The sequence below is a fragment of the Balaenoptera ricei genome, chromosome 7 (assembly GCF_028023285.1).
Source record: "Balaenoptera ricei isolate mBalRic1 chromosome 7, mBalRic1.hap2, whole genome shotgun sequence".
NCBI lineage: Eukaryota > Metazoa > Chordata > Mammalia > Artiodactyla > Balaenopteridae > Balaenoptera > Balaenoptera ricei.
This window is the reverse complement of record NC_082645.1, coordinates 110,363,768-110,381,997: the sequence shown is the minus strand read 5'-3', so window position 1 is coordinate 110,381,997 and position 18,230 is coordinate 110,363,768. Positions and strand designations below refer to the sequence as shown.

The following is an 18,230-nucleotide window of genomic DNA, read 5'->3' as shown; positions in this document are numbered from 1 at the left end:
GGACAGCTGCCAGGGAATTCCCCAGTTTGCTTTTCTTACGCAATGAAAATAATACTTTTCTTAACTAAACTGTGGTGAAAAGAGGTGACTTGATTGTGGGCAACACTCTAGGCAGAGGGTCCTACGTATAATCAGTAAGTGTTGGTTTCTCATCACTTCTTCCAATGCCATTATGATTTGTCTCTCCATCTCCTTCATTCTCCCTTCTTCTACCCTCTTGTATATTCAAAATTAGCCTCATCTTACATCCCCTATTAAATATATTTGATTCACATTTGAAAGGTCCCAGAGTGTCTTCTATAAGTCCATTCATCCAATAGATATCCATTGGGTACTTATTATATTTCAGAGACTATTATGGCACTGGGGATAAACCTGTGAATAAAAAAAGATGAAATCCCTATTGTCATAGAGCTTATATAGTAACTAAGTGCATGGTGATGGGAATGCATTGGCTACTCCCAGCATAGCAGTGTCCTCTCACTGTTAGTTAATGTCCTTTCACATTGGACAGTCCCACTGACTAATGGGAGGCCAGTTAGGTTCCTGTGGTTTGGTTCAGCTGTCCATTCATCCATTCATCCATCTATCCACCCAGCCATCTTTTCAATTAAAGTGTACTGAGACACTCCTAGGTGTTAGGGCCACCATCAGACATTCTTCCTCTGAAAGGTGACCACAGCAACACACTATTTTAACAAAATCCCCTGATGCATGCTTTATCACAATACAGTCAATTAGTCTGGAGACTAATTGCATGATGTATCTATTTTTTGGTTAAAATGCAAATACCTCTGGTTTTCTTTAATTTTTGACTGTGTTTCCTATTTGTTTAAAATATCAAATACATTTTGAATGATTCAAGCCAATTTGTGTATTCCTCATAAAACAATAATTTGTTTTACTGAGACTTGCTTCTGGAATGCAAGTAAAAAAATATTTAAAATGATGTATTTAGGGATGGGAGAAGATCTAGGTACTCAAAGTGATTCTGTTTCTACTTGGTTTTGAAACTATCATGGAATGTTGTTCCACCACTTACTTGGAAAACTAGTCTCTCATAAATGCAACACTGAGTTAGTGTATCCAGATTTTATCCAGAAGTTTAAAAATAGTTTGTAACATTCTACACTCCCAGTTTCCTTCTCGCTACCCAATTCTTACAGATACAGGTCTTCAGAGAAGCCAAAGTTTTAAAGATGAGACATTTCAGTTCGTTCAGCCAAAGAGATCTTTTATCAAAGCATACAGTTCTTTGAGTCAAAATATTTTTTCTTTTTTAAAATTGAGATAAAGTTCACAAAGTAAAACACACCACTTTTACTCTTTTAAAGTTTATAATTCAGTGGTTTTTAGTGTTCTTAGAATGTTGTGCAACCATCACCACTATCCAGTTCCAGAACATTTCCATCACCCCAACTCTCCCCTTCTTCAACCCCTGATAATTACTAATCTATTTTCTGTCTCTATGGAGTTGCCTATTCTGGACATTCCATATACATGGAATTATACAGTATGTGATTTCTTTTACTTGGGATAATGTTTTCAAGGTTCATCCATGTTGTAGCACGGATTGGTACTTCATTCCTTTTTATGGTCGAATAGTATTCCATTGTATGGATGTAGCACATGTTGCTTATCTAGTCATCAGTTGAAGTGAGTCGTTCCCATTTTTTGGCTATTACAAATAATTCTGCTGTAAATATTCATGTACAAGTTTATGTGTGAACATATGTTGTCAGTTCTCTCGGGTATATACCTAGGAATGAAATTGCTGGGTCATATGGTAACTCTATGTTTAACTTTTTGACGACCTGCCAAAATGTTGTACCATTTTACATAAAAACATGTTGATATGTATTTGCTGTATGTAGGCAAAATGTGTATTTCTATGCTAGGGGATTCCTTTTTAGTTTCAAAAAATAAAAAAAGCACTTGAAAGAATTGTAGCTTGGATTTTTAAAAGAAAAGATTAAATAGAAGAAAATTCCCCTTAGCAAAATGAAGCAATATTTTTTGTACAAGCATTACATACATATATCTTTTCATTTCTCAAAAATATATTTATGATGTAAAGAATTTGAGAATATTTTTACTTCTAAGAATTAAAAATTAAGTATTCAGTTTTACCATTGCTAAGAAAAGATTGTTATGTCAAAACACTGTTGAAGTTCCTCTTTAGAAAATATTTCCATCACTAACTCTGAATGATGAAAGTAATTATTTTCAACATTATAATGCATACTCTGTTTTAAGAGATATATTTATATTTAACATATACAGACTTTAAACCCAGGACATAGAACCTCACTTGTAGATGAGAGTCTTCTGGAAGAGAAGAGTGGCAGAATTTTTTTTAAGTACCAAGATTTGACTATGAAGTAATTCGTGCACATGGCATTGGTAAGGCGCTCTTTCAGGTGGATCAAGCCCTTGGCCACAGATTCCTGGTGAGTGTCCTCAAGTATGATCACTGGCTTTTATTTAATAATTTCCCCTAAAGGTTGGTTCTGCAGGTGTAAATTATCTGAATGCTTCACATGTCAAAAAGCCCAATTATTCCAGAAATCTATGGATTATGCCTGCTGCCATTCTGCGATTCATTTTTATTATTAAACAGCAGTCCTCTCTCCTCTCCGCCAGTTGCACCCACATGATCACCCAATGGGAGGATGCACAAGGCCACAGATTCTTGCTCTCCTATTCACTGGGTTTGAATAGCAAAAACCTTCTCATACGTCCAGAGCAGCAGGGTCCCTATAACTAGGAGAGTTAGGACAATGCACTTCATGAGTGGGGTAGGCAGAATAATGACCCCCAGAGATGTCCACATCCTAATCCCCGGAGCCTCTGAATGTGCTCTGCTATGTAGCAAGGGGGAATTATGGTTGTAGATGAAATTAAGGTTGCTAATCAGCTGACCTTGCCATGGGGAAATTATCCTGGATTATGTGGGTGGGCCCAGTATAATTAAAAGTGTCCCTAGAAGCGAAAGAGGGAGGCAGAAGAGTGAGAGTCGAGAAGGAGATGTGATGAAAAGAGCAGAGGTTAGAGGGTTGCAGCAAGGGAGAGACTCAGCTGCTCACCGCTGGCTTTGAAGGTGGAAGGGACCATGGGCCAGGGAATGCAGGCAGGCTTTAGAATCTGGAAAAAGCAAGGAAACTGAGTCTCCCTTGGAGCCTCCAGAAGGAACACAGCCCTGCCAGCACCTTGATCTTTTGCCGGTGAGACCTACTTCAGACTTCTGACCTCCAGAACCATAAGAGAATAAATTTGTATTGTTTTCAGCCACTGAGTTTGTGGTCATGTGTTACAGCAGCAGTAGGAAACTAATACGAGATTATTCGAGGTGACTAAAAAAAATATTGGGAATTAAGACAGGGAAATGTTAAATAGTGAAAAATATGAGACGTTTTGGAGATGATGAACATGTATTGATGGGCAGTGAAGGGAGAGAGGGTGATGGGAAGGAGAACGCAGTTCTTTCAGAAATGCAGCCAAGTCTTATTTATTTGGAGCGAATGCGAAGGAAACTGCAAAGTAATCTTAATTTTGAATTGTTCTTTAAAGAAAAAAAAAAAGCAACCCCACTCCTAAGCGTATATCTGGAAAAGATGAAAATTCTAATTCGAAAAGGTAACATGCACCCCTGTGTTCATAGCAGCACTATTTACAATAGTCAAGACATAGAAGCAACCTAAGTGTCCATCGACAGATGAATAGATAAAGAAGATATGGTGTATATATATACAATGGAATATTACTCATCCATAAAAAAGAATAAAATAATGCTATTTGCAGCAAGATGGATGCAACTAGAAATTATCATACTAAGTGAAGTCAAACAGAGAAAAACAAATATCATGTAAATCGCTTATATGTGGAATCTAAAAAATGATACAAATGAACTTATTTACAAAACAGAAACAGACTCACAGACGTAGAAAACAAACTTATGGTTACCAAAAAGGAAAGAGAGGGAAAGGATAAATTAGGACTTTGGGATTAACAGATACACACTACTATATACAAAATAGATAATCAACAAGGACTTACTGTGTAGCACAGGGAACTATATTCAGTATCTTGTAATATATAATAGAAAAGAATCTGAAAAAGAATGTGTGTATCTATATATCTGAATCACTTTTCTGTAGACCTAAAACTAACACAACATTGTAAATCAACTATACTTTAATTAAAAAGAAGACAAACATAAAAAAAGAATTGTCTTATTTTTATAAAAACCTGTATTAAAAAAAAAAAAGGAATTGCCTTATTTTTAAATATGTTAAGCAGCAGGCAGAGTAAGTGGGGGATGAGGTGGGGGGAGAAGGGGCAGTCACAGGGATTCAGATCTGTCCTAAGTGCCACCTCAGAGCCACTCTGCCTACAGCCTTTTGGGCACGTTATCCAACATTTCTGAGTCAGTTTGCTCTGGTGTAAAATGTGGAAAAACCTACCCTGCCTACAATTTTAATGAGACTATATATACGGAGGCCAAAATTGCTATAAGATGTAACCTGTTGTTATTTACAAATGTCCAAAGTGATAACGACCTGATTAAACAACAGTTGTTGTAAATACTTTAATTTGATTTAAAACAGTTTATTCCCTCTATTTAACACGTCTTTCCCCTTTTTATTTTCTGATTTACTCCATTACTACACTGAAATGCCACCCTAGCCTTTACTGGAATTGTCATGAATTCCAAGAGAAGGGTCGCGGAGAAGGGGGACTTTAGTGTGGAGGCCAGTGAGTGTGGGCCGGACCCACCCCCAGTCTCCCATCTCCTAGCCTGGGTCTCACGCAGAGGCACGGCTCTGTAGGTTTCTGTAATGCTTATCAGCATCTCAACGCAAGAAGAAGGGGCCGAGGATGGAGAAATAAGGCCCTTTTGGACAGGAGGTTTCAGAGAGGAGAAGGCTCTACACGAAAAGAGGGACAAGGATGGCAGAGAAGTCACAGCCCGAGTCTGGGCCCCAGTTCTCCTCCCATCCAAGCTCTGTTTTAAGGATTCAATGCGATGATGGATGTGGAAGCTCTTGGACAATCATAAGCCCGAGGCAAACATACGCAGTTTTGAGTGGTTGTCCTAGGCACTGCAGGCTGCTGTGACAAATACCATCGACTGGGTGGCTGATGAGCAATGCAAATTTATTTCTCACGGTTCTGGAGGCTGACAGTGTGAGACCCGGGCGTCAGCATGGGCATGTTTTTGTGAGGACGCTCTTCTGGGTTGCAGACTGCTGGCTTCTCATCGTATCCTGACATGGTACAAGGACTGAGAGAGAGCTCTCCAGGTCCTTTTTAGAAGGGGAATAATCCCATTCACAAGGACTGCACCCTCATGACCTAATACTCCCAAAGGCCCCACCTCCTAATACGATCACATGGGGGTTAGGATTTCAACATATGAATTGGGGGAGGACACACACATTCAGTCTTTTTTTGGTTGCATCTTTCCTGTTAAAATTTATAATAATGATGTTACCCCAGTTGGATTTCTGCCTCACTTATAAGACCCTGAACTACCTAACTCTCCCCTGACTTTTTCGTATTGTTTCCCAAACCGTCTCCCCAGTCCAGTTAGGTTCCTTCCATCCTCCCTCCTTCCGGCTGGTTCCACTTAATAGCATCCAGGATACACTAGTCTTTGCAGCAGTTCCTGGACAAAGCTGCCTCCTTCCAGCTCTCCTCTAGCTTTCATTCTGAGAGTCGTCTCCCTCCACTCATCCGTCCATCCAGGTCTCACCTTCCAAGTGTCCCCACCATACCCAGCACAATGAAGACCACACCAAAGGGTTTGAGTACTTGACTGATTAAAAGGAGGAAACGTAATGATGACATCCAGAGAGAGGATAACATTTATCTTGTCACTTGTGACAATCAACTGGCCACAGTAGCCTTATTGGAAACTAAAAAAAAAGGTTTCTGGAGTTAATTCTTGTGTTCTTTTTCTTTTTAGTTTGTTGTGCATTAAAACCAGCAGTTTAAATTAATCTGCGTTTTTGCTTTTCTGTAGGTCGCTCGTACTTATTCTCTTTTCTGTACAACATGCGTACGGGGTAAGTCCATTGATGAGCTCTGATTGCGTGTTGAAAATTCACTTTATTGAATGAATCATTTTTATTATACTTTTTTAACCATTTTTTAAAATACAAGTATAGTTAATTTACAATATTGTGTTAGTTTCAGGTGTACAGCAAAGTGATTCTGTTTATCTATCTATATCTTGATTCTTTTCCATTCTAGGTTATTACAAGATATTTAATATAGTTCCCTGTGCTATACAGTAGGTCCCTGTTGGTTATCTCTTTTATATATATAGTAGTGTGTATATGTTAATCCCAAACTCCTAATTTATCCCTCCCCTCCTTTCCCCTTTGGTAACCATAAGTTTGTTTTCTGTGTCTGTGAGTCTATTTCTGTTTTGTAAATAAGTTCACTTGTATCATTTTTTTTAGATTCCACATATAAGCGTATCATATATTTGTCCTTCTCTGGCTTATTTCACTTAGTATGATAATTTCTAGGTCCATCCCTGTTGCTGCAAATGGCATTATTTCATTCTTTTTTATGGCTAATATACCATTTTATAGATATATATATGTGTGTGTGTATATATATATATATATATATATATATACACATCACATCTTCTTTATCCATTCATCTGTCGATGGACATTTAAGTTGCTTCCATGTCTTGGCTATTGTAAACAGTGCTGCTATGAACATTGGGGTGCATGTATTTTTTCAAATTAGAGTTTTCTCTGGATAAATGCCCAGAAGTGGGATTGCAGGATCACATGGTAACTCTATTTTCAGTTTTTTAAGGAACCTCCATACTGTTCCTCATAGTGCCTGAACCAATTTACATTCCCACCAGCAGTGTAGGAGGGTTTCCTTTTCTCCACACCTTCTCCAGCATTTATTATTTGTAGACTTTTTGATGATGGCCATTCTGACTGGCGTGAGGTGATACTTCATTGTAGTTTTGATTTGCATTTCTCTAATACTTAGCAATATTGAGCATCTTTTCATGTGCCTCTTGGCCATCTGTATGTCTTCTTTGGAGAAATGTCTATTTAGGTCTTCTACCCATTTTTTATGTGGTTGTTTGGGTTTTTTTGATATTAAGCTGTATGAGCTGTTTGTGTATTTTGGAAATTAATCCCTTATCAGTAGCATCATTTGCAAATATTTTCTCCCAGTCCGTTAAGTTGTCTTTTCGCTTTGTTTATGGTTTCTTTTGCTTTGCCAAAGATTTTAAGTTTAATTAGGTCTCATTTGTTTATTTTTGTTTTTATTTCCATTACCCTAGGAGACAGATCCAAAAAAATATTGCTGCGATTTATGTCAAAGGGTGTTCTGCCTATGTTTTCCTCTGGGAGTTTTATAGTATCCTATCTTACATTTAGGTCATTAATCCATTTTGAGTTTATCTTTGTATATGGTGTTAGAGAATGTTCTAATTTCATTCTTTTACATGTAGCTATCCAGTTTACCCAGCACCACTTATCAAAGAAACTGTCTCTTCTCTACTGTATATTCTTGCCTCTTTTGTTGTAGAGTAATTGACCATAAGTACATGGTTTTATTTCTGGGCTTTCTATCCTGTTCCATTGACGTTTATGTCTGTTTTTGTGCCAGTACCATACTGTTTTGATTACTGTAGCTTTGTAGTATAACCTTAATTCAGGGAGCGTGTTTCTTCCAGCTCCGTTCTTCTAGAGATTGTTTTGGCTATTTGGGGTCTTTTGTGTTTCCATACAAATTAAAAATTTTTTTGTTCTAGTTCTGTGAAAAATGCAATTGGTAAATTGATAGCGATTGCATTGAATCTGTAGATTTCCTTGAGTAGTATAGTTATTTTGACAACATTGATTCTTTCAATCCAAATACATAGTATATCTTTCCATCTGTTTGTGTCATCTTTGATTTCTTTCATCAGTGTCTTATAGTTTTCAGAGTACAGATCTTTTGCCTCCTTAGGTAGGTTTATTCATAGGTATTTTTTTCTTTTTGATGTTATGGTAAATGTGGTTGTTTCCTTAATTTCTCTTTCTGATATTTCGTTGTTAGTGTATAGGAATGCAAGAGATTTCTGCGTATTAAATTTTGCATCCTGCAACTTTACCAGATTCATTGATGAGCTCTAGTAGTTTTCTGGCAGCATCTTTAGGATTTTCTATGTATAGTGTCATGTCATCTCTGCAAACAGTGACAGTTTTACTTCTTTTCCAACTTGGATTCCTTTCATTTCTTTTTCTTCTCTGATTGCTAGGACTTTCAGAACTATGTTGAGTGTAAGTGGTGAGAGTGGACATCCTTGTCTTGTTCCTGATCTTAGAGGAAATACTTTCAGGTTTTCACCATTGAGTATGATGTTAGCTGTGGGTTTGTCATATGTGACCTTTATTATGTTGAGGTATGTTCCCTCTATGCCCACTTTCTATAGAGTTTTTTTTTTTTATCATAAATGGATGTTGAATTTTTATCAAAGGCTTTTTCTGCCTCTGTTGAGATGATCATATGGTTTTTATTCTTCAGTTTGTAAATGTGGTATATCACATTGATTGATTTGCAGATATTGAAAAATCCTTGCATCCCTGGGATAAATCCCACTTGATCATGGTATATGATCCTTTTAATGTATTGTTGGAGTTGGTTTGCTGGTATTTTGTTGAGGATTTTTGCCTCTGTGTTCATCAGTGATATTGGCCTATAATTTTCTTTTTTTGTGATATCTTTGTCTGGTTTTGGTATCAGGGTGATGGTGACCTTAAAGAGTGAGTTCAGAAGTGTTCCTTCCTCTACAATTTTTTGGAATAGTTTCAGAAATTTAAGTGTCAACTCGTCTCTAAGTGTTTGGTAGAATTGGCCTGTGAAGCCATCTGGTCCTGGACTTTTGTTTGTTGGGAGTTTTTAAATCACACATGCAATTTCAGTACTTGTAATTGGTCTGTTCATATTTTCTATTTCTTCCTGGTTCAGTCTTGGGAGATTGTACCTTTCTAAGAATTTGTTCATTTCTTATAGATTGTCCATTTTATTGGCATATAGTTGCTTGTAGTAGTCTCTTATGATCCTTTGTATTTCTGCAGTGTCAGTTGTAACTTCTCCTTTTTCATTTCTGATTTATTGATTTGAGCCCTCTCCCTTTTTTCTTGATGAGTCTGGCTAAAGGTTTATCAATTTTGTTTACCTTTACAGAGAATGAGCTTTTAGTTTCACTGATCTTTTCTCTTGTGTTCTAGTCTCTATTTCATTTATTTCTGCTCTGATCTTTATGATTTATTTCCTTCCTTTGTGATTAAAACCTTTGGGTTTTGTTCATTCTTGTTTCTTTGTTATACTTTTAAACAATTCGCTCTCTGGGATTATCTTCTCATCTGTAAAAATGAAGTGTTGGATTAGATGAACTCTAAGGTTTCTTTTATATTCTACAGTTAAGACTGATTACCAAATTGCATAGGTATTAGAGATTTTTTTGTTTTATAATATAACCCTTTCTTCAAAACTTTTTTCAGAGTGGGCAGGAAGCAGCTGGGCCATTACAAGATTAAATCAAGAAGTATAAGATTAAATTTGAACGTTTTAATTCTGGAGAAGGATAAGCCTAGAACATTCCGTAATAAGCCCTCTTTCTTCTGCCTCCTCGCTAGAGAATCTAAGTTATTAAACCCAACTTCAGACATTTCTAGGAAATCCTACTAGAGGCAGCCTGTAGTCAGGTTCATCTTGAGAAAGCCAGACTGGTTTAAATCACGCTAGTGAACACGTCTGTCTATCCATCCGCTAGCTTGGATCCACCCGATCCAGCTTCGGTGATTTCAAGTTATCATGGGTCTTTGCAAAGTGAATCAAGATAGAAAGTTGCCATGCATTCTCCTTTCCCTTTTAGTCAGGAGCAAAAGCACATGCATTAAAGAATAGGACGCCCTAGGTTCTTGGCTCTGCCATTGCTTCATCTCTTAACCTATTCAAGACTCAGTTTTCTCCTGTGGGAAGTGGGCATGATAAAATTTGCCCAACTTAGTTCACAGGCATTTCAGAGCATCACCTCAAATAATGAACAGAAACATACTGAAATATTTGTGTGTGAATTATTTTTTCTCTTATCTGACTTTTCTAAGTTTCTTTTGTATTACATTCTTTTTTTTCTGTTACAAAAGTCTAGAGAGCACTAAATTTTACTTCCTTTGTTTCTTATGTCTCATATAAGTGCATATAACTCCTGAACCAAAGATTATTCTATCCTGGACCTTCCTACCAAATTCTGGTATGCAAAGATTCTAGAGATTTCACACAGAGAGTGGCTATACTGTAGATGGGTTTTAAAGGCAGAGAAATAAATTGATGCAATCTCTATGGAAGGCAATTTGGCATTATCTATCAGGATTTTAAATGCACATGCCTATTGACATAGCAATTTCCCTTTTTGGAATTTATCATACATATTTATTCTGACTTATGCATAAAGGTATATGTATAAGAATATTAGTTTAAAGGTAGTGTTTGGTAGCAAAAAAGGGAAATAATGAAATGACCATCAATAAGGACTGATTAAACAAGTTATAGTACTTTGGTGGATAGTCATATGTATTAATTCAGAATGATTAAGTGAGAAAAGCAAGGTACAAAGAAATATACCATTTGGGTAAAAATAAAACAAGGACAAAAATCACCAGAAGTTTGTGTGTGTGTGTGTGTGTGTGTGTGATCATTGTGTAAATATGCTCATAAATGCCCAGACACGGATTTGAAGAGAGCGATTACCTTTAGGGGAGGGAACTGGGGGCCAGAGTTGGAAGATAAAATGTCTTTTTCCATTACACTATTTTGTACTGTTTGAATTATCATGTGCATATGTTATTTGTTTTGCCAAAAAACCCCAATAAAAGTAAGAAATGCAAGACTGATTACTAATCTGGAAGTTAGTAAAATATTTTCTTTAACTTTCTATGCAACAAATATTTGTTTAAAAATATCTGAGATAAAATAGATAGTGACTTTTCTTCTCTTTGAAGAAGAATAACACTGGTTTTGAGAATGCCACTGTATTCCCAGTGAATGTGGTTTATATTTTGGATGTTGACTTGTCTGAGATATTGTCTTGATCTCTTCTTAATGGGATTATACAATCTGTTTCTGAGGTGCAGTTTCTTCCTCTATAAATGCCTCCCCCCTTTAAAGTGATGTTTTTTGGGATATGTCTGATGTAGAAGAACTTGGTAGGGACGAAAAGCACCTCGCTTTTTTCTTTTATTGGTCCGAGTCAAAGCTTTACATGTGTTCCTTTTTTAGAATTCTGCTAATCTACTTTAAACTGATTCTTGTCTGAAATTTAATTTTGCTACAAACATCTCAATGATGCTTGGCAGAATTAAGTTAAAAAAAAAACAAACTTGCCTTTATTTTCAAGCCATCTAATCAACTGACCTTCTTTTTTCTCTGGTTGTTTTGATATTTCACTGAACACATAGTAATGAATCCCAACCTTAAATGAACCCAAGTGTTCAACCTAGTTATTTTAAGTGCTTTCATGCTGTCCTGACCTGGCCCTGAGCATTTAAAAAATTGTTTTTACCTAATCAGGGTTTTGAACTTACTGTTTCTGCATTTATAGATAACAGGGTTCCTCAAAACTCGAGAGGCATATGTTCCTGAAACTTCAAATACATTTTTTTAAACTTAAATTATCTAATTGCTTGTCTCTTGTCAAGGTTCGAATTTTTATATACTTTTAATGACCCATAAGCGTTAAGTTTATAAAGATGTCTTTTTTATGAATGCTTAATTTAAAGATTTTTTATTGTGTCCGCACATACTTTTCAAGAAAAAAGAGGTCTTAATTGTATGATTGAAAAGAAAAATGCACGCTGCTTGGACTCCTTTCCCTCCCATCACATATACATATACATTTGTATGTATACATTTGTGTATTTCCTGTATACACATGTATATTCATGTATATTTATGTACATAAGTATGTTTGTATATTTATGTATATATATCTTCTATGAGAACTGTACATATTGGTTCAATTGTTTTATGTTTCCCCGTTATATGTTGGTCTAAAGGCTAAAGTCTACAGTGTTGTTAGTTTTCAAAGATCTATCGGTTATAGAAGTGTGTGGTCCTATCTACACCCTTGGCGCCTAGCACCGAGAGCTGCTTTACCACCTCCTCACTCTCAACATGCAACCCTGTCTGTGAACAAATGCTCAGTGCATTTTCACTGCAGGTGCGTGATGCTGGCTGTTGTTAAGGATCTACTTATGGAAACAGTTCCTCTGGGACTATACTTCTGTATTGAAGTGACTGATGGCTCGCCATATACATAGAATTTGTGAGAAAAAGGGGCTGATTCTTCCCATGGGGCGTGCGTGCGTGTGCGTGTACGTGTGTTAAAGTTAAGACAAGATGCGACTGTGGGGTCACTGTCTAAAGAGAGTTGAAGAAAAGCTAGCTAAAAGTGGGGAAAGTGCTCAGATTATTCAAGTCCAAGAGCTTTCTGGTTGAGCCACACATTAGAGGGAGCCATCTTGGAGTATCGGCAAATTGTAGGAAGAACAATTTTAATCCGAGTCCAAGGCTATGACTGCAGTTCTGACCCAGGAGGGCCTCCCTGTGGGACACATGCCCTAGCTGATCTTGGAGATAAAGTAAGAGGGTCTTACTGAAAAAAAGCCAAGCTTATAATTTAAACTAGACACCATTGTGGTGTCTAGTTGTGTACACAACTACATAGTTAACATTCTAAGATTGTTCACAACTTGGTAAACGAAGTCTTACCGAGAGAGAGATTGCAGAAGATTCTGATTAAAGCAGAGTAGCTTCAGAAGGAGGTTTTTTTTCAAAAAAAAATCCTGGCTCACATAAACTTTTATCCTGCTCACATAACCATCAACTCTTTTATTATCAAGCCACAATGTAAGTTTTTTGCCTTTTTATATATCAATATTAGTCTTTTCACAGTTTCAGAGGTAAAATTATACTGTGACATTCTCATGAGTTAGATAAACCAACAGTGCTTGTTATAAGGTATATACCATGTACCCATCGAGGTGATGAATACTGGTAAACTAAAGCAGATTCTTCACTTTCTAGGGTGGAAAGAAGTTTACTGGTCCCTGCGGAGGAAGAGATTGCTCTCTTTGCCAGTGCTTTCCTGAAAAGGGGTCTCGGGTAAGTGATGTAAAAATCAACATGGACAGTGGGAGAGGGAAATGGGAAATTACTAATCAAAGGGCATAAAGCTTCAGTTACGCAAGATGAATAAGTTCTAGAAATCTTCCGTCCAGCGTTCTATCCGCTCTCATCAATAATGTTTTGTTCACTTAAAATTTTGTAGAATCACGTTGTACAGAAAGGATCCTGGTGCAAATGGTCCATGCGGGGTCGCCATTATTGATATTCATGTTGTATATCAACATTTTAAAGGCTCTGAGAAGTTCTGCAGTGAGTTAAAAAAAAAAAAACCTACTTAACTTTGTTTAACGTAGTGTTTCCAGACATTTGACCACATGACTCGTTTTTGGACAACACCTATTAAAATCCCGTGGAATAGTGTTCTGTAATCGAAGTGAGAGCTGCATTTATCATGTGCTTCTTATGTGCCAGGCACTGTCCTATGTGCTCAAAATGCTTTAGCTCACTGATCCCTCACAACAACTCTCTTCCCATCTTATGGTACCATCTTTGCAGTGTCGAAGACTTCAGCACAGAGCAATTGGGCATCTTGCTCAAGTCCACCCAAGACGGTGCTCTTGATGACTACACCCGATTCTCTGCCCTGAGACGCACAGTAACCCTTACAGTATATAGTGTCTCTTACACATTTACTTATGAACCTCTCTCGTATATTCTGACAGCAGCAGTTGGCAGGCACTAACTCAGCTGTGCTGGAGTATTAGATCAAACCATCCTTTTGATTAAAAATAGTCCCACAATCTTACAAGAAAAGAGTATGGTTCAGAAGTCTTGGACAGTTTTTGAGTCAGATCAGTGATCATTTTGAAACATGTCCAAGTCGATCCCACAGGGCTGTGTGTGACACTCAAAAAACACAAATCAGTAAAGATGAGTCAACAAGGAGGTGAAATGTTACCTTTCTGAGAGAAAGGACCCTTTTTTCTCCCACAGCATTGCTTTATCGTCACACCAGTTGTGTGAAACATGTGCAGGTCCTTCGTTGTGTTCTTGCTGTAAGCAGCTACCTTGTTGAGCTGAAGTTATGGCAGATCGCTTTCTGCTTAAATGGATTTGTTTCTTCTTCAGTAAAATTTTGGTGATCAGAATTTATCTCAAGCTTTTTCCAGTCACTTTCATGATATAATTTAAAAACTGCATTTGCCAGGAAACAAAGTTAGGACCCTAAAAAAGAGCAGAAGTGCTTTAGCTTTTTTCATGTCAATAAACACAATACTCAGGAAAAAAGCCTGGCGTTTGTGTGAGGTTGTCCATATAAATGTGCCAAGATTTTAAGACCCTTTGAGCTTGAGGCCCAAGAAAAATGTAGTGATCAGCTCCGTGGCAGGAATGGTATGGGGACACCACAAAACAAAGAGGGACAGTTGTTTTGATGAAGCTGGCTAGGTGTGGTCCTCTGATTTAATGATGTCGGGACATTTTTTTTTTTTGCTGTCACAGCTGGATGGAGGGGGTGGTTGCTACTGGTTCTAGTGAGTCACAGGCCACGGATGCTCTTCAATATCTACAATGCACAGGACAGCCCCACATGAAAGAACTGAAAGAACTACCCATCCTCAAATGCCAGTAGTGCCGAGGTTGAGAAACCCTGCTTTAATCCTACAGCAGCTCTGCGAGGCCAGTAGGATTATTACCAATATTTCCATTGGTCAATACAAGGAATCTGGATTTCCAAGAATTTTAAATAACTTGCTAGTATGTGGAAAAGGCAGGAACCACCTCCTGGTATTTGGTCTCAGCCCCCGATTTTGCCCCATGATCAATGAGAAGAGGATTACACTCAGGTTCAAACACCAGTTTTAGCCTTAACTTTTGGGAGCCCTAGTGGCGGCTTGAACCTGCCCAAGCCTGCCCAGTTTTCTCATATTTACCTGCTTGGTGCTTTGTCTTCTGGGTCCTTGGGCCGTAAAACCATCGCAAGCATTTGCACATGTAGAGGATGCTCTGTCTCTCCCATCACACAGTCTTCAGCGCCGTGGGTCAGGAGGGGTCACGGGGGTGGGCTGCGCCCCGCCCCGCTGTCTGCGTCCCTGCTTCTGGGTGGTCAGGGAGAGCTGCGTGCGGAGCACCGCCAACCTCTGCCCTTCCTGGCACAGATGGGTCCTTTGTGACGGCACAAGTCGCTGGTGATGTTTCCCAGCTAGGAATTTGGGAGCGTGGCTTGTGTATACCCGGCAGGTGGTTTGGGAGGCGACCAGCCAACTCACACACCATCTCTCGAGCCGCAGTGACAGCGCAAGGTGCACCATAAAGATAGGAATGTACCGAATTACAAGGGTTGAGGCTCTGCCCAAGGCAGCACAGCCCATGAGTGGGACAGCCAGACCTTCCTAAGAAGGAAATGATTCCTCTCGTATGGTTGAATGGCTGAGTGAGTGGTTTGTTCAGCCCCAAATCAAAACTGCTATGACTACAGCGAGGGTTGGGTGCCAGGCTGGGTGAGGGTTTTAGCTGGAGATGGAAGCTGGGGTTTGAGGTGGAGTTGGGATGCATCAAAGGGCAGGAACCAGGGGGGCTCCTTCATCTCACCGCTGTACCGCTGGAGGCTCACAGCCCAGCCGCAACACGTGTTCTCATCAGTAATCACTGTTACCTCCCGTTGGACCATCTCCTGCTGCATCAGCTGGGCCACTCACTCTCCCTTGAACATAATCTAAATATTCCCACTCCTCTACCTTTTTCTTTTTTTAAAAGAATAATTATAGTAGTTTTTATTGTAATATTCATATATGCTTATTATAGACCATTTAGATAATACTGGAAAACTTGAAGGCACAAAATAAATCATCCATGGATTCACTACCAGGAAGCAATCACTCAATATTTATTAATTTTTTGACATACCGCCTCTACCCTTTTCTGGAAAGCCTTCCCACTTCCACTCGGCCTCCATCTTTCCTGCCCTCCCCAAAGGAGCTCAGAAGAGACGCCGCCCCCATAAGGCCTCCTGCCTGTCCCAGCCGGTGTGGATGGGTCCCCCTCGTGTGAACCTGCTTCCCTTCCGTGATGCTTCTCGTACCCTGACCTGGAGCTCTGCTTGGGTTCGAGTGTGGATACGTCTGACCCTCTTGATTAGATTGTAAGCCCATGCTCCTTAAAGGGGGCTGTGTGGACATGTGCAAAATGTTTATGCTGGCTCCCGGTCCATAGTGGATGCTCTAGAAATAGAAGTTGCCTATGTTTGTTTCCCCTCTTTGAGAGATGGGGGTCCTTTTTTGGTATTTCTTTGAGGTGATCACAGTAGATGGCACCTAATACGTAGTTAATACACATAAATCAATAACTTAAAATTCAGAGTTCAGCCTGGACAGGATTTGGGAGCCTGAGCTGGTGGCCACATGCAGCATGTATGTGGGGACCCCCGCCAAGTCCAAGGGAATCGGGAACGGAATTAGTGGGAAGTCTCTCCCCCGAGTCTTTTTCCCCCACACACAACATGTAAACCTGTTAGTAAGTGACCATCTCACAGAGTTCAGATTTTCCTGGAATTTCAGGTAGGGCCAGAAATAAGCACTTTGAGCCACAGAAAGGAGCATGACCGTTGCTGTACTCAGACCTTTTAAAGGTTCAGTAGCATCCTGCATTCTCAATGTGGGACACTGGGGATTACCCCTTTGGTCTCTTTGGTTTTCAGAGCCCTCACCTGGGAAATAAGGGTTTGTACTGGAGAGCTGGTCCTGTCCCTCCCAGCCCTAACACCCTATGGTTCTGTGATGTGCGGCACGACTTTTCACATATGACAGCGATTTAATTGGCTTCCAAAATACTTTGTGACTCTGCCTAACGTTTACCCAAACCTCATTATGGTCCCTCTTTAAGGATATGAATGAGGTGGACTTGGGCAGGATTTTAAATTATTCTTTATCCGTTTCAAGGGAAGAATCTCTGTTTCTTTGATGGAGGTCTTCTTGTAGGGAAAATTACATGTCTTCATAGACTAGGATGGGGCCTTTTATAAGTTCTGCTTTAGTAACTAGTTTGATAATAAAGGCACCTTCTATACTTTTTTCCAGAGTAAAATATATTTGTATTGTTTTCTATTCAAGGGAGTCTAGTAACTGTTAAGTCAATAGAACTTTATAATTTGGTAGTTTTATACACAAGAAGGTCAAATGGCTTAAAACTCAAGGCCTGTCTTAGTTTTTTTGGTTTGAAAACCAAAATCACACGTTAGCAAACCAGTCTTTCCTTTGGGACTTTTAAATCACGAAAGTATATTCAAGTATCTTTCCTGCCATTTCATTCACTTGTCCCTCACACTCCTAAGAGCTTGCATTCCATTATAAAAATGGAATTTCCTTGGGTAGTTTTAACTGTTGTTAACATTTTTCATATCATTAAATTATTTGCACACAAAGTTCTAGAATTCAACCTCTTTATCACTCACACAGCTGCGTTCTAGTACACTCTATAACTGTAGCCTGATAAATGGTTCAGAGCAGTTATTTTCATGTCCCAAAGTTTGCGTAAGTCAATTATGTTATATTTTGATAGAAGCAAGCTCCAGTGACAACGGAGAAGTTGGCATATTTGGTCTGTCGCCACCCCTTCGTGTTTTGGTTCTGATTTCTTCTTTTTCTTGCTGCTTCTTTCTCCTCCAAGGACCAACTCCCTAGCTCATTGTGTCTCTACTGGAGAATTCTCTGATAGATGCTGACACACTCAGCTGCCTTCAGGGGACAGCAGGTGACCTGAGTGAGGGGCCCTGGGAAGGGACCTCAGCCTTGGGGGCTACGAGGAGCTGAGCAGTGGGCTTGTCATGTAAAGGCATCAGAATTCAGAATTTAAAAAAAAAACAAAACATAGTGCCTAACAATTAAACAAATTTCCTGGTAGAATTCAACCCGCCACATGCCAGCTTGTAACTGGTTTAGCTTGTTGAAGTGTTCTCCTTGTCATTAATATTAAGCTTAAATTTTGAAGAATGGAAAACTTGCAGAAGTTAAAAGAATGAATCTTTTATGTCAGTGCATGAGGAAGTATTTCTGAACAGGGTATGGGAGACCCGGG

At 38.9% G+C, this 18,230-nt stretch overlaps 1 protein-coding gene across 1 annotated transcript in view; it reads left to right on the top strand.

Annotated features, from left to right (window-relative positions):
• The window catches only part of COL4A4 (collagen type IV alpha 4 chain), a 135,706-nt gene that overhangs the window by 14,845 nt on the left and 102,631 nt on the right, over positions 1 to 18,230 (top strand). Inside the window, exons 2-4 of the mRNA XM_059928837.1 lie at positions 2,284 to 2,450; positions 6,026 to 6,068; positions 13,119 to 13,196. Coding sequence (XP_059784820.1) covers positions 2,395 to 2,450; positions 6,026 to 6,068; positions 13,119 to 13,196 — 177 coding nt within the window. The 5' untranslated portion in view covers positions 2,284 to 2,394. The remainder of the gene's footprint in view (positions 1 to 2,283; positions 2,451 to 6,025; positions 6,069 to 13,118; positions 13,197 to 18,230) is intronic.